Genomic DNA, 26,738 nt, shown 5'->3' with positions numbered 1-26,738 from the left:
GATGGGAGGAAGAACAAAATGATGATGATTTAAAGAAATGAGGAGGAGAAGGAGGAGTAGCGGTGGTTTGGAATCTATGCCAGTGCCTACTAGGTATCTACCTAGGTAGGTATATGATAGCAATATGAAGGAATATGACGCTACGTAAGTCTACCCATTAACTAGGGTGTCAATCTTGCTGAGACTCGAATAGCATCAATATTGATGAAGAATATGAGGCTGCAGCTTGGTCAACAAGGTAAAATCCTAAAAGTAGGAACTGAACAATTGCCTGCTTTAGAAGACAGCTAATAGCGGCAGGTCTGCAGAGGGGAAGGTTGTGGGGCAGGCCACAGCGGGCTTAAGGAGCTGGTACTCCATAGATCACTACTAGGACGCACGCACCACGTGATTGTGATATAATCCGCTATCGGTCTGCCAACGTCGGAGATCCATACGACGATAACTACTCATCCATCAACAGAAGACCGTTCATTCCCCTCAATTCTTGTTCCGATGTTCTTCAAGTGATCTAGGATTGCTGAGAGGTTTTCATCCCGCCCATTCTTTTGGAAAGAGTTACCGCCGACTCCGGACACCATGAGTGGGCTACGCGGGGTGATGAAGGAGGGTTGGCATCCCAAAGGCAAGGATGGAGGCAAAGAGAGCTGGCGAGGCGATTTCAAAGGAATCAATCAAGTGGTCAGTCTGGAAAACTCATTTCATGCACTTGACATTGATCTAATGATTTTTACGATGTGCAGGCAGGTTGGGTAGGCATGGGCAAAGATTCGAGCAACTCCGGCAGAACTGAACACGTCGCTCGACCCCTCTCATCACTCAAGGACCCGGCGTCCTTTGGACCTCCGCCAAAGCGTGTCGATTACCATGGGCCGGCAGCAGCTGCTGATAGGACAACCCCTGACCGGAGAGGTGTGGGAGCGCCTTTGACACAGGAACAGATTCGCCGGCCAGCCACTCAGCAACAAGAAGCTGCCGCAGACAGCAAACCACCTCCTCCACCGCGACCATATCGCCAGGACAGGACAGGGTTGTCTACAGAAGGTCTTCCTCCGCCTCCCAAACGGCTCCCTGATTCCCAAAAGCAAGCTGGCGTCGCTGCCACCACGACAAAACCAAAACCGAACCTGCCTCCCCGACTGCCTCCCCGAAGGGACACCAGTGTATCCCATTCTCCATCACCGCCGCCATACTCTGAATCCGAGAGTCAAGTACAATTGAATCAAGGGGCAATATCTCGTCTCGGCCAGGCTGGCATCTCAGTACCGGGGCTGGGTATTGGTCAACCAAACTCTGCCGAGAGACGAGACAGCAGTCATGGAACCCAGGCGACTCCGACAACCAACAACCACGTCAACGAACTGCAGTCTCGCTTCTCGAAGCTGTCGACGTCTGTTTCTCAGAGCTCACAGAGCTCACAGAGCCCACAGAGCCCACAGACCCCGCAGGATTCTCAAAGCCCACAACGCCCTCCTACCAATGGAACGACCCTTGCAGAGAAACAAGCTGCGCTGCGGACTGCTCAGAAATTGCATAACGATCCATCCTCTGTCTCAGTATCGGAGGCGCGAAGTGCAGCCTCGACGGTCAACAACTTTCGCGAGCGTCATGGTGATCAAATCGAAGCGGGAAAGAGAAAACTTAGCGCATTGAACCAGAAGTATGGAATTACGAAGCGCATCAATGACTTCATTGAAGACCAGACATCTCCCGCAGAGCCTGCGCCCCAGCCAGGGCAAGGCGTTCCCCCTCCTCCACCCCCTCATCCCAACCTGAACCGTTCCAGCTCGAATATTGATATAGAGGCCCTAAATCGGAGAAAACCGCCGCCTCCTCCACCGCCTGCAAAGAAGCCTGCACTGCAATCGGCGCCTGTTCATTCTCAAACCCCGCCTCCTCCACCATTACCGTTGGAGACGAAGCCTCGATGAGCCAGTCGGGAATCCGGATGTCTAAGCCATTCGCTTACCGAGAGCCGAGCATTTAGTGTTTTGCATGTGATCGGAGTATAGATGGTTCAGGAAGGGCGTGTTCTTTTTCTTCTTCTTCTTTTTTTAAAAGCTTTTGGTCTTGTTTGTTTCCTCCTTTAACTCCCCGCTATTGGCATTATCTGTGTTCTTTATTGACGCGTGTAGATTCTGCGTTACGACTGTGACTTGTCCACGTGCAGGGTCCTCGGCTCTCGAATCAATGATACCATGTACTGTACATACAGCCACAAGCTTCCTCCTCGCCTAACGTTTTGCTGCTACTTACAAGGGTGTATAGAAGAATTATTATACCGGATGAGCACAGTGACCTTTCACATGAATAACCGTGTTCCTCTATGGTCGGCGTTTTCAGTGACGACTTTTGTACTGTATAAAGTTGACGGAATCGATTCCCGCTGCCAGGAACACAGGTACTGACCAATCAACTGTAGCGGATCACGTAACCATCCCCAACAAATGGAACACCAAAGGAGCGAAGCAATCGCGGTAAACGCCGATCATCGGTCTTTAAGGTTATCAAGGAACTATCTGTCTTCGACGCTCTGAAGTCTGAACTGTAGAGTAATTAATCAATTCGGTTCAAGAAGTGAACCGTGAGTCTGTGAGTTGATAAGTTGATAACCACTAGATCATTAGGCGTGGACGGTCGTGTAATTCCTGCAGCCGTACCTCAGTGCTTCTCCACACAGGGATAAGGCCCCCCACCTAAGCGGAAACGCGTCGCGTGATGACGCATAGCAAGCAGCCGTCAGCAGCCGTCAACAGAAAAGAAAAAGGAAGTGAAGGAATAACCATTCCAAGACAACTGAGTGCAACTGTCACTCAATGCTTCTTCTGCTGCTTGCAAGGATCATTACGGGGGTTTTTATGTCGTGAAATTGAAAGTCTGCCTGCCAGGTCCCAACGTGGCTTGAGCCGAGGTCGAACAGCTAGCGATTTTCCCAACAAATGCACGACCGGCTCCACCGCTGCCTGCTATCCGCCTATCCGCCGCCTTATCCGTCGCCGCCAAACCGCCCCTAACTAAGCTTGCTAGGATCAATTTGACGATAAATCTTTCTCGAAATTTGGGCCAGTGGCTGCCACCTTCTTCTACCTTCCTGGGGTGAAGTAGCGAAGGGATACGCGGCAAGACAACTTGTCTGAGGCCATCGTCCGCTGTCTAGACTCTCAAGGAGGTGGGTTTTCTCCACGCTCTTATTTAAACTATTGCGGAGGGTCTTTTCCAGCTTCTCATTTCTTTTCGAAAAATTTTTTTGTCTCATTCTGAAAACACAGAGAGATCAATTACGGCCTGTCGAACGTGACACGGCAAGCTCCATCATGTTTGAGTCGCTACACGCCAGTCAACCTGGCCCTACCCTGGAGTTCGGCCTTCCGCCAGCGTCGTTATTCAAGTTCCCTCCCAATCCGCACCCCGATCCTCTTCCCGCTCCCCAGGCTGAGCGCTCCTGGAAGCAGCCATTTCCAATTCCTCCAGAATTGTACGTCAAGTTGCTCGATGTTCGCGTCCCGATCACCATCGCCAGCGTCTACGCGACCACCGTGGTCATTCTGAATCGCGTGAACAAGCGCCGGGGATACAAGCCATGGGCCTTCAGTCGCACGCGACTCTTCAAGGCGTTCGTCATACTGCACAACGTTTTCCTGGCCGTTTACTCTGCATGGACCTTTGCGGGCATGCTCCAGACATTCCGCAACTCGATGCCCAGTCGAGATGACCCCAATGGCATCGTTGCGGTGACAGATGCGTTGTGCAAGATTACCGGTCCACGGGGGCTTGGGAACGGTGCCATGTACAACAGGACGACCGACGAATGGGTTCTGCCCAACCCAGAATACAAGCTGGCTGCCGGGGGCGTGCCCGACCCGACAGATGTTGGACGGATGTGGAACCAGGGACTGGCATACTTTGGCTGGATCTTTTACCTGTCCAAATTCTACGAAGTCCTGGACACCGCGATTATCCTGGCAAAGGGCAAGAAGAGTTCGACGCTGCAGACGTATCACCACGCAGGTGCCATGATGTGCATGTGGGCCGGCATTCGATACATGGGGTCGCCCATCTGGATCTTTGCGCTGGTCAATTCGGGAATTCACGCTCTGATGGTATGTACGCCTATACTTATGCCTATCTTCTAACGAGTCTGACATTACTTCCAGTACACCTATTACACGCTTACCGCACTCTCCATTCGCGTTCCGACCCAGATCAAGCGTACGCTGACCACCCTCCAAATCACCCAATTCGTTTTCGGTTCAATGCTGGCTGCTGTCCACTTGTTCGTCCGCTATTCCATTCCGGTCACGATTTCACGCGTGGTGCCTACTGTTGTCCCGGCGGCTGTTTCGGCGGCGGAGTCGGGTATCGCAGCGGCTACTGCGACTGCTGGTCTCGTTCCGTGGTTGAAGAAGCTCGCCTTCCGTGCTGCCGGTGCCGAGGGCATCGCCGAGAACGTGCTCATTGCTCAGGGACAGCACTTTGGAGCGGATGCGGTCAACGCCGCTCAATTCTCGCAAGCTAAGAATGTGGTGGAGCACACGATCCAATACCAGATGATCGACTGCGTTGACACGACCGGCCAAGCATTCGGCATCTGGCTGAACGTGATGTATCTGTTGCCGCTGACCTACCTGTTTGCCCGCTTCTTCGTTCGGTCGTACCTCCACCGCAAAGAGCCAGACACCAAGCACCCGACGCAGATGGCTATCGCGGAGCGGGCGGGTCTGGATGCGCTGAAGGGAGTCAGCCGGGAGATCCAGAAGGCAGTGATGGAGATGCACGGCGATGGCGACACCTCTGCGACGGAGGACGAGGCCCTGACGCAGAAAGTCAAGTCCGTTGCCGAGGCCGCGCACCGGAAGGTTGACGATGCTGAAGGCAAGATCAGCAAGATCAGTGATGAAAACACTGGTCGACTAGCTGCTGCAGACGAGGATGCTGGCTTCTCCACCGTTCCCGCCAGACTCCGAGCGAAGAAGAAGGAGGTGGAGAAGAGCGCAACTCTGCCAGCGTCGGAAGCGCAGGCGTCGAATCCTTTCGGGGTTCTAAAGGATGAGATCAATGATGGGAATGGAGGTTCGTGAGGTGCAGCTCGCGGACCAAAAAAAATCAAGAAAGGGCACTCAATTGAGCCAGTCGAAAGAAGATTACTCCGTAATCATTTTAATTCATAATGTGACCCATCCGAACCTATCTCTGAGAGAGAGGGTAAGTGGTGAGTGAGACCCTTCCCATTGCATCATATCACATCTTATCACCCCATTATCATCTCATCCCATCCTATCCATCCCTCACGAAGTCCATGACATATATGCCCGCATGCATCACCTTACCCAAACACCTTTGTATCCTTACCTATGTTTTCTTCTTCTTTCGGTGCTCCGGTGCCCCTTTTTTTTTTCTTGCTTTGTATCTTTGTATCTGTACATAGATTTTGGTTCATGTATGTCGATCGAACGAGCGAGCGAGCGAGCAGCATATCTTATCTATCTTCTGTGGCTTGTGGCTTTATCTTTTTGTGTGTGCATTGTGGCGCTCATCTTATCATCATCATCATCATCATCATCATCATCATCATTGATGTCATTGATTGTTGCAATTGCAAGGTGGTTGTTTTTGCTGTTTTTGCTGTCTTCCTGGTAGGTGCGGGCTATCCGGAGACGGAGTCAGAGAAAGAGGCCCTAAGGTTCGGGGGAGGGTGGTGGAAAGAAAAAAAAGAAAAAAGGGAAGGGAGGATTTTTCCTGGCTTGTTGGTTCCTTTGATTAATTTATTATTGTTTTTACAGTAAAAGCATAATAAAAAGAAAAAAAAAGTATTGACAGTATTGTGCTATACAGACAGACAGAAAATACCTAACTAGGTAGCTAACTTGATAACCATGCCAAAGTAATAAATAATATCGGCAAAAGATGATTTTTTTTGTTTCACTCTTTACGAGGGGAGAGATATGGATAGCCTCTCTATGATATATAGAATAGATACATTGATTGGATCAGTATACCCAGGTGAGGCCTAGGGCTTTTTTTCCTTTCCAGTCTACCATAGCGCGCCCTGAGGGTTAAAAAAAAAAAGAGGTGGGGGGGGGGAAGAAGAAGAAGAAGAAAAATATCAGCCTTCTCTTTTAGAAAAAGGAATCACCCTTAAGAGTGGTAAGTAATACTACTGATACTCCCACCCTCTTATTGCTCCTCCTCGCCCTTCTCATATTTTGGTTCAGGGATATTTATTACTCATCGAATTTAGCACAACAAAAACAAAAGGGATAATAATGAAGTAAGAGGGGATAGATAGATATGTGTTCTACCTTTATTCCTCTTGTCCCTTAAATTAAAACCTTCCTATGCATATAGATAGTTAGATGCCACCACTCTAAGGGCTTAATTTTTTTTGGAAATAAGAAGATCCTATATTGCCTCCTATGACTATCTCGCCCTAGTAAAACTGTGAGGGGTAATAATAAGACCAGAAGTAGCGTTAGTGATGGTCGTTTTTTCTTTTTCTTTTTCTTTTTCTTTTCTTTCTTTCTTTCCTTTTTTCTTCGAACCGGCTCATATGTATAATCATAGTCGATAGCTTTGTTATGTGGATGAATAAATAAATAATCATATTTGCTTGATTTAAGTGGGGTTCAAAGGTATCGCTCTTTGCAAGTGTAGTGTACATACATACAGGATGGAGTATGGATAGTTCTGTATAGACTTCCTCCTGTATCCAGTTGAATTGAAGAGTGTTCTTTCTTTATTTCTTTCTTTCTGTCATGTCATGATCGTATCTATCTTCCCTCGATCTATCGATCTATCTTCTATCTTCTTCATCATCATGGCGCAGGCACATGTACAGTACTGTACAGTACATACCACAGTACTCCGTACTATACTGTGCCCATCAGAGAAGTCACAAGGTTGGAAGAAAAGATGCTATCCAATCCAAATATAGGTCGTCTAGCAGTAGCAGAACGCTCAATCAAGATAGATGCTCTCGCGCGTGCCGTGTCGTGTCGTGTCCAAGATAAATGTCGTAGACTGTAGTAAGTAGTACACTAGCTGATGTACCAACGAGAGAGACATAGAGAAACGATAGCAAATCTGCAAAACTTTTCTATACCAAAAAGCGGAATCCTCTCTGGCTTGCTTGGCCTGGTACACCGACCACAGCCCCCTCGACGAACTCGCCCCGGTCGAGCTTCTTGTTCAGTCTGACCAAGATGAAGCGGAGGACTGTCGCGGAGAGGATGGCGACGAAGGAGGTTACGCAGTTGACGATCATGGCGACCGCTGAGAAAAGCATACAGTGTTAATAACGAGAAGGAAGAAAAGAGGAAATGGAAAAAGAGGGGGAAAATGCATACCATATCTCGGCCCAGCACTGCTCGGATACATGTAGCTGGCATAAATACTGCTCGCGTTGCTGACGGCGTTGATAAAGGCCAGCGCAGCAGCACGCTTCGCAGGCGGGCGGGGCAACGTGTTGGAGATCCATCCTAGCGCGACGACATAACCTGTGTAGACGCCGGGCACCATCAGCATCATCGACAGGTAGCGCGGCCCAACGGACGTGGTCGCCGCAGCGATGATGAAGGCTGCCACGGAGACGTAGAGCGGCAAAGTGATGTGGAAGTAGCGCTCGCCTGTGCGGTCAGCATGCCATGCGTTCAGGAATGCGGTGATGACGGCGAGGACGTAGGGAGGTGCGGTGAGCAGCAACGTCTCGATGGTGCCGTAGTTCAGCGTCTGAACCACCGTGGGGAAGAAGTTGGTCACGGAGCCGGAGGAGACGATGCAGAAGATGAGGAGCATCTAACCAGAAAAAAAATACCATTAGATAGCCAATCTTATATCGGGACGATTTGTTGATACTTACCAAAATCCAGGTCTTGATATCCATAATTGCAAGTTTGGCACCATGCAGAAAGCTCTGGTGTTCGCTGTCAACCCAGTCGTCCTCGCCGATATCCTCCTCCAATCGCCAGGCTGCAAGTTCCTTCTCCTCTTGCGTGAGCCAGCCCGTAGTCCGGGGGAAGTTCGGCAGGATGAAGGCAGAGGCGATGGCAACGGCAATGGTAATGGATCCCTCAATGATGAAGAGCCATCTCCTGAGCAACAACAATAAGTCTGCTGTCATGTGGATAAAGTGCAACAAGACTCACCATGCACGAAGACCTCGGGTGTAGTCCATGTTGCGGGTAATTCCTGCCGCCACGAGGCCAGAAAAAGCACCGGAGATTAAAGAACCCGAGTACAACATGGCGGTTCGGAGGCCAAGCTCTTTGCGAGTGTACCAGGCACTCAGGAAATACAGACAACCGGGCTAGCACACGAGATTAGCTTGACTTCTACAAAAGAAAGTCTATAAGCATGATGGCTTCTGGCTTCTTACAAAATAGGCGGCCTCGACAAAACCGAGGAAGAATCGAACGGCCACCAGTCCGCCGTAGCTCTGGACTCCAGCGGTAGCAGTAGAGATGATACCCCAGATCGTCATGGCAGCGGGAAGATAAATGGCCGGTTTGCCCATCTTGTTCAGGAATAGATTGGACGGAACTGTAAATGGTGAGCGTGTTGTCATCTGATATCATCGTCTGTCCACTTACTCTGCATCAAGAGATAGCCGACAAAGAGGATGCTAACTGAGGTCTGAGGAGCTGTCAGCAATTGCCGAGTTGAAATGGGCAAGGTATTAAATTAAGAGGTTAACTAACCTGATACTGCACGCTGGTCAACTTCAGGTCAGATTCCAATCCAGCCAATCTTGCGGCAGCGATATTATTCCCTGTAGAGCCCAATCAGCATTGGATCAACCAGCATTCGAAACGCCATCAGCAGAGGGACCACCATACGATCCAAATAATTCAAGATATACATCAGGATAATCATGGGCAGCAGGCGGAAATCGATCTTGCGGACGAGGGCTCTCTCAGCCAGAGCACGCTCTTCTGGAGAGAGACGAGCCACAGACAGAGGGGCCTCTTTCCTCACATTAGGTCTGTTGGCATTCGCAACGACCTCGATCTCTCCATCATCGACATGCTGAGAGACGCCCTTGCCATCGGGGGCAATGCCAATCTCGGCAGAGAGATCACTTTTGATGTCCGCCATTGTAATTCCGAGTCAGATGAGATGGGGGAAAGCGGGACTAAGCAGAGGGAAAAGAAAGAGAAAGAAAGGATGTCAAGATGGAACAACAGAAAAAAAGGCCCAGGCATCGGCCCGTGGGGACTCGGTAAAGTCTCGACTCGCATGACGATTCTGCCAGAACCTACTCCGTATGCCGACCGCGAAAAGCCGTCGCGGGGGCCCGAGAGCGATGCGGGTGCTCGTCCTCGTCCATCCTATTGATCCTGCTCGCCAGCCCGTGCGTTGAGGTCATCCTGCGGGAGGGTCTGGGGATCCAATGGGGATGCGGGGGTTGGGGAACCGGAGAATAGCCTGATCAGGTGACATGGCCGGCGGTGGAGCGGCAGTTTAGAAGAGGCAGGACGTGGAGAAGACGTCGGAACAAGTCCGACTGCGCCTGAGGGAGACAGGGTCTGTTGAGTCTTGGCCTGAGGTTTTAAGTAGAGAAAACGCAAGTTATTAGCGTTAACATTGCTGCTTCCGAGTTACCGCACAAGGGAATGGAAGTACTTACGGAGTACTCCGTACATCAGTTTAACTTTATCCCGAGAAGCGACTCTAGCGAGACTGATGCCGAGTATGAGCGTACAGACGGGCCGGCAGTATGCCGACGGAACGGATCAATATTAGTAATCACGGGATCTGCACGTGGTCCGAGTTTCCTTGACAAAGTTCTCCAAATAAACTCCCCCGCGGTCCGCGGAAGCCCCAGGTTGACCCTGGGTTGAGGGAACTCTGTTATGTAAGAGATTGTTGCTTACCTAGGTACGGAGTACTTCGTTGTGGAGACATACATACGACAGGATTTCCTACTCTACGTTAACTAAAGCTCAAGATTTTGGGCATCATCAGGATTTAGGCACCAATCATTATCGTGAAGAATAAAAATGAGGGGTAAAATCTGGACAGAAATGAAGTAAACGAAGGACGGCGTATCAAGCACAGGCGTCTGGTGTGAATAAAATCATATGACCAGGAAATTGACAAGGAAACAGTTCAAGAACCGTTTTCAATCACATATATCAGGCCATGTCGAAGTCAGTGGGTCATATATACCACACTCGTAGTCTACTACTCTTGTCATGCACAGTACTCCTACAACCCTTCGGGACTGACATCCTACGCAGAGCCTATAGCCATCACTACTACAGTATTTTTGACCTCAATGAACGAAGATATTGTAATTGCTTGATTCCCTGTCCTGACTGTTCAACAAAAACTGCTATCCTGCAACTTGAAATCCAAAGACCATCCTTAGCTCCAACGACATCAATCGACTGAAAAGCAGCAAATAACTCCATGGCAAATCCAAACCATTCAAGCAAATTAGAAAAAGAGTGAGATAGGAACAGATGATACACAAGAAAGGAAGAGACGAATCTGGGGAGATACAGGACGGTTACGCTCAGAAAATGGAGATGGAATGATCAGGACAATGACACAAACATGAGTGGTGCAAGACACAAAAAACGCTGTCCCACATTTGCGCACTCGAAAAAAGATGCAACGGAGAAGCTCTGAAGAGAGAAAATGGACACACTCACGCGAAATCCAGAAATATGAAATATAGAAACGCGGCCAAGGAAATTTTCGGATGGTGCGAAAAAAAAAAGACAAGGAAAATCATATCACACACAGGCGTGTAAGGCCGATTCCGGCCGAGATGGCGAAGGGAATTTGCGAGGGAGTCTCGTCAGAAACTAAACAGTAATATTAAATACTGCGGCCGCCATAACACTAAGGATCACCTAGCCAGGGTTAAGGAAAGAAGAAGAAAAGGATAAAAGCGTAAGATGGGAGAAATAGGCGATGCCAATATCGTCAAGAGCTCGGAGGTTTCAACGAATTAATCGGGCTGTAGAAAGATTTACAGAACCGGTCTCTAGATTCGAAGATGAACCGCTTGGAGAATATCGGGAATATGATATCTTCGACAGGCCGTTCGGGAAATCGTGACACGGAGAAAGATGCAATATTGTCGGTAAGAAGGAATGCTGAAGGAATGCTGTATTATGAACGCCGCGCAAAATGCTGCCATTTAAAGGAAATGAGTATAGACTTTTGACGTCTCATGCACCTCCATTTCCTGTGCAGACATGATCAGTAAGCGAAGGCCGCAAAAGGAATCCTCTGGTATTGCAAACACACCATCTTGAAGTTGTTCAGCTCCTCCTTGATCTGCTGCGCCAGTAAGGGAGTCAACCTGTTGCAGGTTGCGGCCTCACCACGTCGATCGTATTCGCCGCTGGGCCACGTCTCGTGGAATTGAATACGCGGGCTAAACACGATGGTCTTTGTGACCACAGGTTGAGGGGTAGTGCTCTTCGAATCCGAGCTGCCAGACTTCCCAAAGTAATCTTCGCTGCCATTCTTATGTCCCGCCCGGGGACCATGATCGTCAGGTGTGCTTGGCGCGCTCGAATGGGGAGAGTTATTGGCATGTTGTGACTCAGCCGGCTTGACAGAATCTATACGAAAAAAAAAACCAAAATATCAGTCTGTGATTTCGGTACTATCGGTAGCAGGACACAGGACATACTTTTGAGGATACCCTTCTTCACCGCGGTCACCGCGGCCAGGACCTCGGCGCGTTCCTTCTCTCCACCAACAATGCTCTTACGAGCACGGGCATTGTCAACCGGAGTTCGCTCCACTGGTGCAGCAGGCTTTGCCTTGTCCTTGGTGATATTCTCGAGTTTGGGAAACACCGTCCCTCCGCGGGGTTGATCGTGAGGATTCGGATTGGCGATGACAGTCTTCCTTTCAGCCTCGATGTTCACGACCGATACCTTCGGAGCAGTGGGTTCAACGACCGACTCAGAGCGTGTGCTCGAGAACGACTTAGGGCGGAAAAGGCCTACGAGCGATCGGGTAGATTTCTTCATGCCTCTCCCCATCTTCCGTAACATAACGGATGCAGAAGATGCGGTTGAAGAGATCGATACATTGTCGGTGGAGCCCGTGAAGATCTGGTTGGTATAGATACTCTCACCAAGGCCATTAGCCTCCTGCTGCGCGGCAATCGCAGCCTGCTCCGGGTCGAGTTCATCATCGCCTGCATCCTGCTTACTCTGATCCGGGTCAACCAACTCTCGCTTGCCGATGGAATTCTGCATAGAAAGTTTTCGGAGTTCCGAAGCACTACCAAATGAGAAGGCCCGTCGTAATCGAGATTTTCCGGATTTCTTGGGTGCTACTTTGTTGATATCTGCCTGACGCTGTCCGGCAACACTCTCCTTGTGCACATCAGCCTCAGTTACTGCCACATCAGATGATGATGAGTCCGAGCTCGTCATCTGATTTGACAATGGAGAAGGAGTATGCGAAATGTTCGTAGAAGTTTTGGTTTCCTCTTTGGACAATATTGCCTGCTGCGTTCCGCCGGGTTCCCGTTTAACCTGGAGGGAGGAGGGGGGGAAAAAGTCAGAAAATCAGAAAATCAACCTCCATGAAAGAGGAATTGAACCTACCGAGGGGGTCGAGGATCGGACAGAATGACTGCTGTCCGTACTACCACGGTGAGAATGAGCGGACGGAGGCCGAGAGCGCTCTGCGGAGGATTTCAAGTCTGGCAATGGTGCAAACAGGGACGCGTTGGGTGGCATCCGCTCTTTCGAGTCAAGTACACCCGGCGCGTCCAGGCTAGCCCAACTCCTGCGTCTATATCGTTTCGCGAGTTCGGGGTGCTGTGGCTTCTCTTGGCGGGTGTCATCCGCGCTAGGGGTGCGCACATGCCCCTGCACCGCGCTACGAGGCATCAAAGGCTGTGACAAGGTTGGAGTGCTAATAGCGGTACCTTCTGGAGCTGAACCGTCAACAGATGAGGATCTCATAGGCACAGGCACCGACGCATTCGAGCCTCCCGCAACATTCTCAGCACGCCGATTTCCGCGACGATAGCGGTCCGGGGATGGCTTTGCAGAGCCGGAAGGAGAGGAGAGGGTCAGGAAGGGTGATTGTGAGGGTAGGTTGACAGTGGACAAGGGACGAGGCGTAACATCGCTAGTTCGACGTCTCGAAGCGAGGACACTATCATCTTGAGACACGTGGGAATGATGTGAGGAATTAGTTGATGAGGAAGAAGAAGATACAGAACCAGCTGCGAAATGTTGCAGGCGTTGGGGATTGCCATTGGTGGCATTCTGCGGGCCTTGAGGCGCCGAGGCAGGAGAGGATTGGGACGACGTGGGCTGACGAGGAGGCTGGACTAGTCCTGGAGTGCTTGTGAAAGCGTACGGAGCCACGGAGTTTCGGTAGCCCGTGGAGCCGCCCATGCCGTTGTAGCTGCTCAGGGACATTGTATGGCCGCGAGAGGTCTGGGATTGGGAGCTCTGGGAGGCTGATGTAAAGGAGCTTGTCCCAGAGGATGAGGATGGACGAGTCTGAACAATTGTCTGGACCAGAGCTGTCATGATGGCTTCCCCCACGATAAGTGGAGTGTCCAAGCAATCAACCACCAAGGATATGGAGGACCCCTTGACTGCAGGAAATTCTTCGGCTCGACCGTCGATCTCTCTTGTCTTTTTGGAGGCCCGCGTTGGAAAACGGACGATGTCGAAACGAAGGAAATGAAAAGAATATGGACGAAGCCTATTATTTCACGGGTGTCTCCGTCAGATTTCAGACGCAGAAACAAAACGAGGGCATTTGATGCAATAAATCCGGGATCGATAGCGTGGAGGTGAGGCGATGCAGGGCAGTGCAAGAGGGGCCGGTCGGACACGTTACCTGCTGAACAATTGCACGAAGCGAAAAGCACCAAGAAGACTATACTGATAGAAAATGGCGAACGCTCAAGCGGATGCAGAAAAACGAATGTAGACGAAGAAATAAGAGCCTCCAAAAGGAAAGATGAAGGTGACGGGCGACCGGGGGGAGGGGAGATTGCTGAAGGGTGGTGGAACGCAAGGCTCCAGAGGTGAAGGGCAGAAAAGGGAGTCACTGTCAAGCCATGTACTGTACCAGAAAGGGAGCCCAGGAACAAGAAATAAAAAGAAAGAGAAGAGGGCCAGGCCCGTGAGAACGGCACCACGTCCTCTGGGCAGGCAGAAGATGGGCCTTTCTGAGGACTTGGGAGGAGGGGAATGTCGTAATGGGGGAGAAGAGAGAAGGAGAGGACAGGAGAGATGAGGTTGGAGACCTCAGGGAGCAGGGGAGCAATGGCGATGCGAGGGAGCGACGGGAATGGCCAGGTTGGAGAGGAGTGGAGTATGTCGTGCCTCCTCCGGAGCAAGGCACGAAGGCGTGTCCTTGGTGACGGTTTGACTTGCCGGCTATCGAGGAGGGAGTTTGGGAGTTTGGCACTTGCAGACCTGCCAGACCCTGGGAAATCCTCCGCCCAGGCCTGAAGCTTAGGTTAGAATTGGGGGTCTCCTGGGTGCAGGCTGGCTAGGTGCTTTTGGTTAGCGGGTGATGCGGTTGCGACCCGTTCCCCTAACCGCCTAGTGAACCACTCCCCGTGTGGAATGTTCTGTCTCTCTTACTCTGTATAGAGCTCTCTATTATGATTACTGCAGACATGACGTGGGAAAAGAAAAGAGAAACTTGCTTCTCAGACAAGAAGGAAACCTGAGTCCAATCCAGCAACGACTGTACGGAGTATGTCTGACGAATGGACGATACAGATGCAGGACCAAGACCCCACACTCGTAGAGGGAACGTGCTGGAAGCATGAGGCGAACTTCGACTCGAGTCAAGGTCCCGCGCCGTGCTAGTTGCGTGATTCGGCGCCGGCGGTGCTGCTAGTGACGCGCCATGCCAAACCAAAAGTCGCTCCTGAGCCTGTGCCCTTCTTCCCTGATGCAACATGCCAGTTCAGCCGATGCAGAAAATAAGAAAGAAGAGCTATGGTGTCGCATGTCCCTTTTCCCTCCAATTCATTATTTTGACAGTCCTCAGCCATTGATTTCTCACAAGAATAGATACCAATTATTCCCAAGGAGAAGTCTCCGGCGGCAAGGCAGGAGATGGCATCAACTTGATGCTTAGCGGCATTCGCTAGTCCCGGATCGCCTGGGTCTCTATTACCTAGGTACTCCGTAGTTCATGCCTGCGTTATCTACCGATATTCTTAGCCCATTGTTTGCAGGCATGGGGAAAACTACTCCTCACTGTCAGTGCTAACGGAAAGCAGTGTGGAGGCTGTTTATCAGGTATCGGCGTCGCATAATAATACTCGTACTCCGATGGCCTCAGGCCTCAGGGTAACAATTCTCTTGGGGTCAGCCGCAAAATAAACTGCGCTCTAGTCCCAATGTGGCGATTCCTTTGCATCTCTCGAGTAGTACTAATAATAATAATAATAATAATAAATACCTCCTCCCTATGCAGTCTTGTGCATATTTTACGGAGGATTATAGGTCCATACTATTGCCTCGCATTGTGACCCCCGTGCGGAGTAAGGAGTACAAGAGAAGATATCTGGCAGCGGAGCTTACAGTCCTTTTATGGCGTAGGCCTTTGCCTCGCATCTCAAAGTTAGCGGTTGAACAGCACGTGCAAGACTGTTTCAATGGGCAACATGCGAAGAAAACAACAACAACAACAACAACACTCCCGAGGTCCTTAGGCTATCGCGGGTGAAGTCGTATCTTTTTTTAAGGGGCAGAATATTAATGAGGTCTATTACTACATAACATTGGCTACTAAGACAAGTCAGACCACCAGTCTTCTACCTAAAATAACCAAGCATTAAGTGGGAGGATCGGTTGAATTAGGTAGGCGTGCAATGATTATTAAATATTGGCGAGCTTAAAAGTACTCTTGACCTTGACGTGCATCACACCAAATTGGCCTGTTACAAAACAAGATTGATGTGGCCCGTGGGTTGCTATTCGATCGTTTTTCTTTGGAGTTTTAAATTATTAAAATTAATTAAGTAAATGACCACCCGGATGATGGTAATTAGAATTGACAGATATGCCGTATACTCCCTACTCCATACTCCGTACGGTATGCGTAGAGGACGAATGGCGTCCGGTCTGACCCGCGATCGGAGCTTATCTCCAGCGAAATCTCCGAGTTCAGGATCTTTCTCCCTGTCCTTGTCCTTGTGTCACGCAAGGAGCGACGTGTTCCCGCGTGATCGACACGGGGGTAAAGGGTCCATTGGACAGGCCACACCGCAGCCGTCTGGAGACTCTCAAGTTTCAACCGTCTGCTGTCCTCTTCAGCGAGGCCATCTGATTCCAAACTTTTCTGTTGAAAGTCACCAACCATGAAATTCTCCGTTACGTCGGTTCACAATTTAACCATCATCTTCAATGTTTCAGATGTGCAAGCCAATCTTGGATTTCCGCACTCGGGCATGACATGCTGTCGATCGTTACGGCCCCCGCAGATCCCTGGGGCCTCGAGCCGGGTCAGTTATCGGGGGCCCATCTGAACTCCTCCGCTCCTGTGTTATTGAAAAGACCAAAGATGGGCACATATAGAGGAAGTAATATGTCAGAAGTCCTATAATTGGTCTTGCGGTCCAATTATTAGAAATGGGGCATGCGCAGCAATCATAATTTGCTGTCGTGTTACCAAGTCTTTTATTTCTTGCTAGATTGATAATTGCGGAGAAAGAACGGAGACTGAACGTGAAAGTGACTAATACTTTCTGTACGGGGTATTGGATTAGGTGGCCTTCGACGACTACAATGTACGGAGTACTCCATACTAATCTAGAAGTACCGATTCGACATCTTAATGGGCCCCGGCGGTGACCCTCACACCTGAGACTGCTGTTGCAGGAGATTATTATGTGGCATTGTACTCTGTTCCGAGTAGTTACCTACGATCAGATCCATAAGCCGAACCAGATCTTTCAAATATGCAAGTCATCCCCTCAGATATTCCTAATGGGATTGTTTGCTATGATAAGAACTAGGATTTACTCCTCACAGGGCGGTGTGCGGGGCAGATTTAGCCGCAGACGTGCGAGTCTATACAGACATGGATGGAATTCCTTCCGACGAAGACCAGATGAGAAAAACTTATTCTGCAAAGTGGTGTTGTAAATAAAATTCCGACGCTTTCGACGCTGGAGTAATTGTGTACACTGTGCTTGATTCCCTGTATGGAGTACTCGTGTTTCCAATCGTGCAGGCTCGCATTCTCCGATCTGGAGGACTAAACAACCACATCCCGCACGGCGGATGAGATCTTAGACTCCGCTTGCTTGTTGGCTCCTGTCATGAAGAGAAAAATAGACCCTCTGCACGAGGCGCACCTACATATGTCCTGCAAGTCGCCGGAACCGGTAATAGTCGCCAACATACTCTGTACTGCACAATCGCCAGGGTCCCTGGGTTGGTCGAGGCCTGTCAAGAATGTCATGCAGCTTCAGCCTAGCATCTTGAGGGACCTCCATCAGATCCCCTAGCGTTAATTCTGACAACGCGCAGGCCGCAGCGGCAATCCTCACGGGTGAAGCTTTGTAGATATTTTTTTAGGATTAGACTACAGAGTATGGAGTAGATGAGGCGATCTTCCATACATACCACTTCTTGAAGCATTCAGTAAACAGGAGTAAACTCGCATTAGTATTGCTATTATTTACTATTATTAGCACTGTCCTTACTATCATTATTCTAATGATGTCATTTCCGCAACGCCCGGCATTATTTTTCATTGGGTGCAAAATCAGGTCTTGATGTTTGTGCGGTCACATGAGCAGCGTTATCCACTCTCCACACCTCTATTACCCAAAACCTATCCTATCAAATCAGATAGAATCGTAATAGAATCGTAAACATATCAGATTATGAAACTTGCAGTTATGCAGGAATAATCAAGATCTCGAGAAGAATCGTCACGTCATTATTAGTACATGCATTCCACATGACTGAATGGCATTTTGGCTTGCATGAAATCTTTTCTGGAAAGTAGTCTCGAATGCTCCCTATTCCCCTCTTCTTCTCGCCTAGTTTGACTCAACCTCCTACCTGACAGAAGAATTAGTCAGGTTGTTGTATCTCTACCAGCAATAGGACTTACTCTAAGGCTCAACCGGGTAAATGCAGCATCATTTTCATGAGAATAAATAAGCATCCTCCCTAATTATCTTTACCATTCTTATTTATTAGACACATTTCTAACCAACTAGATGTTGCCCTCGAACTACCAAATTGGATGAACGTGGTAACTACTGGCGCATTCCATTCCAATGTCAAAATAATAAGCATGGCATAGACCGTATCAACCATGCTTCTCCCTGGAAGGCGAAAGATTCGATGAAACTTCCATACCGCAAGCGACAATGCGTTTATTCACGGCTAAAATTGGGTCTGTGCCGACCCTCAGACTTCAGATCCATGGATCAGCGGCGGTGGAACATCCGCATCTCTAGATAACCCAGGTCAAGGTTGGTTGAAGTTCGCGACTCAAAAACCGCGCAGCGCACACGTCCCAGAACTTTATTATTTACCAAGAATAGTACAAATTACGTTACTCTTCAGAACTTCTCCCGAGTCGGGGCCGAATTTCACTCTTCCAACACTCTTGATTCGATCCCTCTTTGAAAGGGGACCAAACGTTAATAACGAATTTGACTCAAGATGATAGTGTCAGGTCTGTGCGCACCTGTCAAGTTCTAACTTCTTAGCTCCAAACGTTGACAGTTCTGACAACAAATCCCACGAGTGTTGACAGACGGTTCCTTACCTAACCCCCAGGAGAGGATTCTTGTCGCGCTCAATATCTCCTTCAATCTTTCTTCTCGAACTCGACTACCAGAATATCTAGATCTCTGAAGTAATGAGACTACCTAGGTAGGCAGGTACCTGAGATCCAGTGTCCACTGATCTGCGCCTTCCGAAACCGAAAACAACAGCCATTGTGCACGGGCCAAGGACCTGCCGAAAGTTGAAACACGCCGTTGGGTCTTTATCCCGTCCCATTTCTTTTTTTTTTTGTGATACCTCCCATTTTCATGATTGAGATCGTTCTACCATTGCCTCGGAGACCATGGCTCCAAGGCTGCCTTGTCGACTAACTGATAAGACATCTGATTCCTTGGCTATTGAGAACAAGTTGTTTCTCGAAAAGCTCTCGATTTTTGCCATGACGCCCAAAGCACTGATGAGGCTTTGTTTACGGAGTACAAAAGTCTCTTAAGCTGCCATGTACCGCTATGAGACTAATTTGTCGCGTGTTTCAGACTTCCAGTCTGCTCTCTCCGCGTGTTTTGCAGGAATTATGTGCCTCTGTGAATCTCAATGGAGTCAATTGGAACTGACTGTTCTGTCTCAAAGTTTCTTTGTTTGCTGTCATTGAAAGATGACTTTTTTTTGTTCTTCATTAGATACCCGGAAATCCTCGACTCATAGCAGTTCTGCTGAAGTCTGCAACTCCATGTCTGATATTTGAGAATTATCTGAATGCTATGCCTTTTATGACCCTGTGGTTCCTGTATTCTGGAGCAATCTTCTGGCGCCTTTCGTTATTGTTCTGACGCTACGTAGTTGATTCACAAAAATGAAAGCTTTGTCCAGCATCAATTTCTATTCCGCGGCTGATTGTTTGGAATGAAGGTGACCAAAACATTGTCTGGTCTTTAAACCTTCTTTTGAATTGCATGCTGCATGAGGCCTCTCTTGTTGATCCTGGCGGCTTCTTCTTGTGGTTGTTGTCCAAAAATGTCGGTTCTATCGACTTGGTCCCTGTTCAGGCGGTCAAATTCTCAATCTGAGGCTGCAAGTAGGAGCTCGCCGACTCATATCAACAGACATTTTGCATTGTGTAGGCAACGGAATACTCCGCGCATTTCACGGGTGAAGCCATCAGTTTTGTGGTTTCAGTGACTGACTGACTTCTTCTTGCCTGACTTCCTACGAAGTGAAGCAGATGAAATTCACAACCACAGGAATTAACCATGCAAAGAAGTCAAAGACACGCCTTTCACCACTCCTTTGATTCCTGCATTGGATGGCAATATCCTTCCCTTATCAATGCCCTGTGACAAGTGCAGTTCTTTATGGCTCTCCTACGAGGCTCCCTTGTACACACTCTTCCCTATTCATACTCTTCGCGTGCCTCGAACTCATTAGATACCCTCGCTTCCAGACCTTGTTGCTCATCAGACATCTTTGCTCTCAGCGTCGCTCATTGGGCTTCCTTGTCTATCAGACACCTTCATGATAGGACCTCAAGAGCCTCGCCTAACAGAAATCATGTCTGAGCTTCGCATTTGTTCGTACACTTGTGGCCACATGACACCGAATTGTGAGTGTCCACTGGGCCAAGTAGTGCAAGAGCATGGCGTTGTCAACGCTGAATTGGTCCAAGTTGATGATGTCTGCCCATCCTGCCAGTTCTTGAATGCTTCTCTCGAGAATCATGACATGTCTTCAATACGTCCTCAGGCCGGCTCTTCTGATACCCTGGGGATGGGGGATTCGGAATCTCAATTGCGCACGACAGAGTCTCGAGATCTCAGTTCGGAGTTTGGGTTTGATTCGCCGGAGCACGGACAAGCCGATCAGCTCATGAGCTGTGATGACAATCAGCAGCAACCTGAAGATATTACGGTGTTCGACTGGGAACAAGAGCACACGGAAATCAACCAGTTCTTCCGTATGGACGGGTTGGATGCTGACTCTTATCCCCTTCCAGAACCGAACGCTATTCGTGCGCATGCCGATATCCTTTCCGTCGACGATCTCGGCAGCGATATTTCCCTTGTTGATATTGACGATCTATTCAGTGGCGAGGGGGAGGGGGCTCATGAAGGCACTCCAGTGTCGGATATTGAACTCTACGCCGGCGCAGTGGGTGATCTCGATAAAGCCTGTCCAGGAGAAGGACCGACCAATGAGTCTTTTCCAAATGTACCCGCCGCTATGAATGATGGTATTTCAGTTAACAGTGCCAACCTAAGCAAAACATTCCCAGTCAAACCATCAGGAGTGCCCGCGGTACTGTCCGGAGCCCATGGCACACAACCTGAGGCCACTCTACCGCCCCAACATCCTGCAGGTCCTGAACCGCCGTGTTCCAAGGGACGTGGCAGACAGAAGAAATCAGCCAGCAAAGCAACTGCCGCGAAGCCATCTTCTACCAGAATTGGCGAACAAACAAGCAGGAAGCGGCCAACACCGAAGAAGGCGCGTGCCAAAGCCGCAGTGAAGAACCAAGACGTATCTCCATCAGAATCGACAGTTATTTCTGGCGTTGAGGCATCGCAGGTCTCTGAGTTGCCCGGAGATGACGGCAAGGGTTGGCCGGTGGTGGAAGACAACAAGGAGAATGAATGTCCCAACTTGAAGCGTGAAGGTTCTCCCTTCACTGCCGAATCCAATCCTGGCCCGCGGGAGGCCAAGCGCCTTTGCGGAGCTCCGTCTACTTTTCCTGAAGAAGCGAAGACAACCACGGCAGCTTCACAGATAAACCAAACAGAGATTCAGCCAGAAAATCCTTCCGGACAGTGCTCAGGGCCCATCGACACTGGAGATACTCTGCCATCCAAGAATGATGGCCCAGCACAGCGAGAAGTCCAGCTTCGACGGAGCACCCGAGTGAGGAAATCGATAGGTCAATCTCTTGGAAACGTCAAGTAAGGGGATTCCCGATTTCACAGTCTGCCAGATGAGCATGACCATGTCTGCTGTGAACTGTCACAAGCAGGCAGTGTTAATTCGCACCGCGGACCAAACAGAAACGAAATAACCTATCTTGGCATCTTCATACTTCCTCAGATTAGCTACTTCTCTTACCCGATTGACGATCTCTGCGGTTTCTGGAGGAAATGCCATTCATCTGTCAGCCCTATCAGGCTGGCACAAAAATTTGTTTCACAGACACATACACACAAAAGCCTTGTTCTGCATTAGGATACCCCCTCTCTACTCACATCTGCTCTTTTTTTTTTTCATGTTCGATGGTAACTGATGAAGGAGTCTGGATTTGTCATGTCAATTGTATTAGGTACACACTCTGCTTTTGACTCTGCTCTTTAGTCGCGAATCATAATCAATCAATCAGTACAATTCTTTCCATACTAGGTTTCCCTGACGTGTGTCCGACATAGGCAGTTTCAACCCTGAATACTCAAGCAATAGCAAGTAACTTCATAGGGAAGGTCAACAATGAATTTACTAATTTTCTAGTTGTGATATAGTAATCAGCACCCAACAGAAAAAGAAGGGTTCTATCCTGCTTACGCAATGGGCCGTATCTCTCCCTCCCGGGGTCCTTTTGTTTGTTTCACTCCGCACGTGAGAAGGAGGAGGATAAGGACAAGGAGATATGGAGGTATGGACGGAGCAACCCTTTTTCATTTTTTTTCATTTTTAATTTCATCAATTACACTACACGCACGTCTATCTATCTATTTCATTCATGATGATAGAGGCTAATAATCCCTGAGAGTCATATCTCAAGTACTCTCTTTCTTTCCTTCTTTTTTTTAATATTGGTGATCACCGATCAAAACCCCAAGTCTCCCCCACCTTCATCAAAATCAGCGCTTTCATCCATCCCCTCCTCTTCTTCCTCCTCTTCCTCCGGGTTCCCGTCCTCATCAAGGCCCTCGAAGACCATGAACTTCTCATTCTTGGCGTCCGTCTCGTCCGGCACGACGTTGCCGTCCTGGACCTCGCAGTCCTTGAGCACGGACTCGCGCCCGATCTTGCTCCGGCGCCCGATGATGCACCCCGTCAGCTGGCACCGCTCGCCGACTACGGCGCCGTCCATCAGCAGACACCGCGTGAGGCGCGCGCCGCTGGCGATGTGGCAGTTGGCGCCGATGACGGACTCCTTGATGACGCATTTCTCTTCTACGGTGACGTTCTCGGCTAGTAGGCAGTCGGCTTTGGTGACGGTGCACCGCTGCGCGACGCCCGCTGGATACGCCACTTTCTGCGCGTGTGCGAACGGCGATGCGTTTGCGCGTCCGACCTCCTCCACTGACTCTAGTTTGGCGAGTCGGAGAGAGACGGAGAGAAGCAGGGCGGAACTGTCGACACGCCGGATCAGGGGCGCAGAGGGCTGTGAAGAATGCACGTAGGCGAGGATTGGTGGGATGGTGAGCTTGCCCTTGCTTCTCGGGGTCACGTCTGCGTCCAGGTTCATTGTGCTCACTCTGGACGCGAACTGAGGTTCAGGAGGGGTAGTAGGGTTGTCGAAAGATGTTGATGAGTCACCCACGGACTCGGAGCCGCCAGTCTTCGTCGTAGTCATGGCCTGGAGATTGATCTCTTCTTCCAGAATATGGCCGTCGTGGCTACCGTACTCTCCTCTGTGGTCATCCTTCGACTCGAAGACCTCTCTCAGCCCTATTTTCTCTCCCAGCCCAGACTGCCATCCTGCCTTGGCCCACCAACCGATCAAATCTTCGCTGATGCTTTGGAATTTTTCGTTATGTTTCGCCAGCTCTTTGACCCAATAGGGGAAGAGGTAGATGTGTGCGTCTCGGTAGGTCGTGAGCATCTTCACCCGTGCATGTTTGTTCACCAGTGAATGTCGGATGAGCAACCCTTTCTGTTCCTCCATCTTTTCCTTCAAACTATCCATCGGCATGGCGTAGACCAATTTTGAAAGGCCGAATCTTATCGACCCCGGCCCTTCCACCGGAGGATGTACCACAGGACCCTCATCCTGTTCCAGTGGTGCCGTGATAACGAAATCTGCGACTTCACCCTTCACGCTCTCCTCTCTTCCCTGGGTTTGATACCACACACTCATACCACCTCTTCGGCCCACTTTCTCTCCACCAGATCCAGCAATCTTAGAGTTACGGTTAGACCGGGCTTCTGGTTCGGGAGATCCGCCCAGTGCAGCCTGCGTCACCATCCAGGCGTCCAAAAGAGATTCACCCGGAATGTCACAGATCAGGTCACAAGGAAGGAGGATAAAGTCTGATTTGATACATGATTGAACCTCTGGAAGGCGGAGAAGCTCGGCGGTTCCAGTGGTGAGAGTCAGGTCACGAGGAGCGAGAACTGATGGTGACGGTGCTGGGAGTGACGTGAGATGCGGATTTTGCGACAGTGCCGCTTCCAATGGAGCCTGGCTTGCCGGAGGAGTGATCAAGGTGATATCTATTAGCTATTAACATGTGCAACCCACAACTGTACCAGGCAGTTTGGAAGCTTCCGATAAAAGCATAAATATGGATAAAGTTATATCGTTGGAAGGCCAGGCGAACAATCAACAGACTGAAAAGTGCGCACTTACTCGTGATGCCCATCCTATAGCACCAATCGAGTGGATACCATACCATTGGGCGATTCGCAATGGGTATTAGCGCTTTGGGAAACTCCTCCGGATTTGATGTGAAAGTGTTGAGAGAGACTCCAGGCCCGCACAGGATGAGGGCCTGGAAGCCCGACGAGGGCACAGGAACTGAGTGTGGCATATTGGCCCCCTGGCCCGGAAGTTTTTGGAGATATGATCAAGCCTCCAGTAGATGGTGACTCTGTGAAGTTGACTTGCCACACACAGACGCAGATCGACAAAGAGAATCACCCATGCCCCGCTTCAACGAATCACTGCGATATCAGCTCTGTCACAACAGCGATGACAAGCTCTTCCAGACCAGCCGAACACGGTATTCAATCCCACAAACGAATAGTGATTCCAGTTGGCTTGTCAAATGCGCTGCGCTTGGTCAATTTCCCTCTGACTCGACAATACTGATCAGGAAAATCCGTACCGTACAAGATGCCCGCGCTCAAACATGTCAAACATTCACGTGCTGATAGCGGCGGATGACTCAGCAATTCCCGCCTCCGGATTTTTTTGGAGATTGGCGCCTGACAACACAGCGACTGTGGGACAACCCGCGGATAAACAGTGCGGGCCTCCAGCCACATGTTTGTTGTACTCCTCCGAGGCTGACGGCAGTCTTCCTCGCCTTGCTTCCTCTGCATTCGTCTCCTTTTACGGGGATGAAATGCAACTCCTCCACTTGACCTCGACTCGGATTTATGCACAGTTTGTCTGAACGCCCATATCCTGCGCAATGTCGTTCTTCTCTCAGCAGTCCCGGCGCCGGCGGACGCTGCTTGGGTACTGGGTGCCTCTGGCCCTGACTGTCGGTATCGCGACAATCAGTATTGCCGCATGGATATGGAGTGAGCGAAATGACGACGAGGACGCCGATGATGGAAGAGACCATCCAGAAGGTGACCTCCCTCCGGGTTCTAGAGATATCCCGCCTGGCGAAGCAGGTGCAGAGTATGCCAGGACCACGGCAACAGAAACGCGCCAGGATGATGGTAGCGTGATTGCGCGCATGCAGGGCGCATTGCGCCGCACGCCCAGTCCGCAGCAGATCTTCGACGGCGCAAGCAGACGGGTTGTTGCAGGCATGGCTGCCGCCGGCGCCTTAGTTGGAGGCGCGCTCAGCTCTATCAGGGAGGAAGGGAGAGGCGATTTCGAGGACCACTCGCGATGGTCCGAGGAAGCGGACTCCCGGGCGAGGAATGCTCCTCAGACCGGTGTGCTCCCTCCCCGCGGTGCAGCCGACAAGAGAAAGAAGACTGTAGCCGTCGTCGTGTCTTCTGTATCATTACATGATGATTCGGATGATCTTGCTGCATCTGAGCACGCTGTACGTTTGTTCAGTCTCTTTTTTAGTTTTAATTCGTGCTTGAGCTGACGATATTTTTTCTTTTCCGCAGTCGATGCTCTCCCACATGCCTCAACACGTTGATCCCGATGTTGCCAGAGTTTTTGTCTTGATATATGCTCCCGATCTGAAACACTCGATTGCTCCGCGGCCCCCTGCTCGAACTGCGCCTTCTGTCGCTTCGTCCTTTTCGAACATTGGCCATGAAGAAGTAGCAAGTCCTAGCGAGGTTCCAAGTACGGACATGACCACGCTTGAGCCCCGTCCTGCCGACGACCTTGAAGCGACAAGCCCACTCTTCAAGACCCTCTACAGCCAGGCTCAGACCATTGTGGATAAAGAGACTATGATAATGCCGTTCAGTACCGCCAACGGTCATGTCCATATCTTGCGGCATCTCTCACCAGATATCGTGTACATCCAAGAGTCCCTGGCGGGCCAGGAAGGCGAGGCTGTTCAGCAGATTTCTGGATGGGTGAGACAAATAGTCGTCGTCGTGGGTGATGAAGGAGGCCGTGGAGGCTTGATTGACAGCGAGGATGAGTCGGCCCTGGCGGACCAGGGAGAAAAGTGGTGGCAGCGAGAAGGTGTCACTGGGATCGGGAAACGGATCGATGTGGTGGATGGCCTTCGAACAGGCGATGACTGGAGACGCAGGGTCTCGGGACATGATTAATGGATTAATGAAGTTATGAGGGTCTTGCCGTTGCTTTGCCTTTTGCTTTTCATCGTTTCTTCCACCTTTTTTTAACCTTTTTCTCCCCTTTTCTTGTTGTTGATCCCCATTCCCGGATTTTGAAAATTCATGATGTCCACGTTTATACCTATACTTTTGTATGTCTGTTTGCGGCCTTTGTATTGTGACGCAGAATAATGATATTCACCTAATTCTCCCTATTCACTAAGTTCTGCAGTGACTTTTAGTTTGTTGATGGTCACTCGTGACGCCGCAATTTTTTTTTCAGTGCGGATTGGAATTAGCAGCATTATCTATTGTTGGAGAATCTCCATAGGTGAAAGATCATGAGGTAGGAAAGTGAATCTGTGTCGTGAGAGAATTCTATAATGAGAAATT

General features: G+C 49.9%; 7 protein-coding genes across 7 annotated transcripts; 4 read left to right on the top strand and 3 right to left on the bottom strand.

Moving 5' to 3' along the window:
- Window positions 1–579: 579 nt before the first annotated feature.
- On the top strand, window positions 580–1,931 carry VTN77DRAFT_3248 (uncharacterized protein; the record flags this gene model as incomplete). Its single annotated transcript, XM_069419176.1, has 2 exons — window positions 580–681; window positions 744–1,931. 2 exons carry the CDS (start codon window positions 580–582, stop codon window positions 1,929–1,931), a joined length of 1,290 nt encoding a protein of 429 aa, XP_069278778.1.
- A 1,383-nt stretch (window positions 1,932–3,314) lies between these two features.
- On the top strand, window positions 3,315–5,078 carry VTN77DRAFT_3247 (uncharacterized protein; the record flags this gene model as incomplete). The annotated part of the gene is made up of 2 exons (XM_069419175.1): window positions 3,315–4,100; window positions 4,155–5,078. The coding sequence occupies 2 exons, from the start codon at window positions 3,315–3,317 to the stop codon at window positions 5,076–5,078; spliced, it is 1,710 nt and encodes a 569-aa protein (XP_069278777.1).
- A 2,015-nt stretch (window positions 5,079–7,093) lies between these two features.
- VTN77DRAFT_3246 (uncharacterized protein) lies at window positions 7,094–9,090 on the bottom strand (the record flags this gene model as incomplete). Its single annotated transcript, XM_069419174.1, has 8 exons — window positions 7,094–7,269; window positions 7,344–7,791; window positions 7,856–8,087; window positions 8,142–8,302; window positions 8,372–8,535; window positions 8,586–8,628; window positions 8,694–8,764; window positions 8,832–9,090. 8 exons carry the CDS (start codon window positions 9,088–9,090, stop codon window positions 7,094–7,096), a joined length of 1,554 nt encoding a protein of 517 aa, XP_069278776.1.
- Window positions 9,091–11,146: 2,056 nt separating this feature from the next.
- On the bottom strand, window positions 11,147–13,520 carry VTN77DRAFT_3245 (uncharacterized protein; the record flags this gene model as incomplete). The annotated part of the gene is made up of 4 exons (XM_069419173.1): window positions 11,147–11,194; window positions 11,257–11,576; window positions 11,648–12,506; window positions 12,579–13,520. 4 exons carry the CDS (start codon window positions 13,518–13,520, stop codon window positions 11,147–11,149), a joined length of 2,169 nt encoding a protein of 722 aa, XP_069278775.1.
- Window positions 13,521–20,435: 6,915 nt separating this feature from the next.
- On the top strand, window positions 20,436–21,650 carry VTN77DRAFT_3244 (uncharacterized protein; the record flags this gene model as incomplete). Its single annotated transcript, XM_069419172.1, has 1 exon — window positions 20,436–21,650. The coding sequence occupies one exon, from the start codon at window positions 20,436–20,438 to the stop codon at window positions 21,648–21,650; it is 1,215 nt and encodes a 404-aa protein (XP_069278774.1).
- An 868-nt stretch (window positions 21,651–22,518) lies between these two features.
- On the bottom strand, window positions 22,519–24,448 carry VTN77DRAFT_3243 (uncharacterized protein; the record flags this gene model as incomplete). The annotated part of the gene is made up of 2 exons (XM_069419171.1): window positions 22,519–24,131; window positions 24,268–24,448. 2 exons carry the CDS (start codon window positions 24,446–24,448, stop codon window positions 22,519–22,521), a joined length of 1,794 nt encoding a protein of 597 aa, XP_069278773.1.
- A 606-nt stretch (window positions 24,449–25,054) lies between these two features.
- Window positions 25,055–26,339, top strand: VTN77DRAFT_3242 (uncharacterized protein; the record flags this gene model as incomplete). Its single annotated transcript, XM_069419170.1, has 2 exons — window positions 25,055–25,645; window positions 25,716–26,339. 2 exons carry the CDS (start codon window positions 25,055–25,057, stop codon window positions 26,337–26,339), a joined length of 1,215 nt encoding a protein of 404 aa, XP_069278772.1.
- Window positions 26,340–26,738: the final 399 nt, after the last annotated feature.

Source organism: Rasamsonia byssochlamydoides (genome assembly GCF_041956645.1).
Source record: "Rasamsonia byssochlamydoides strain NRRL 3658 unplaced genomic scaffold VTN77scaffold_22, whole genome shotgun sequence".
NCBI lineage: Eukaryota > Fungi > Ascomycota > Eurotiomycetes > Eurotiales > Trichocomaceae > Rasamsonia > Rasamsonia byssochlamydoides.
Note: the sequence above shows the minus strand (reverse complement) of the source record. Positions and strands in the feature narration are given on the sequence as shown.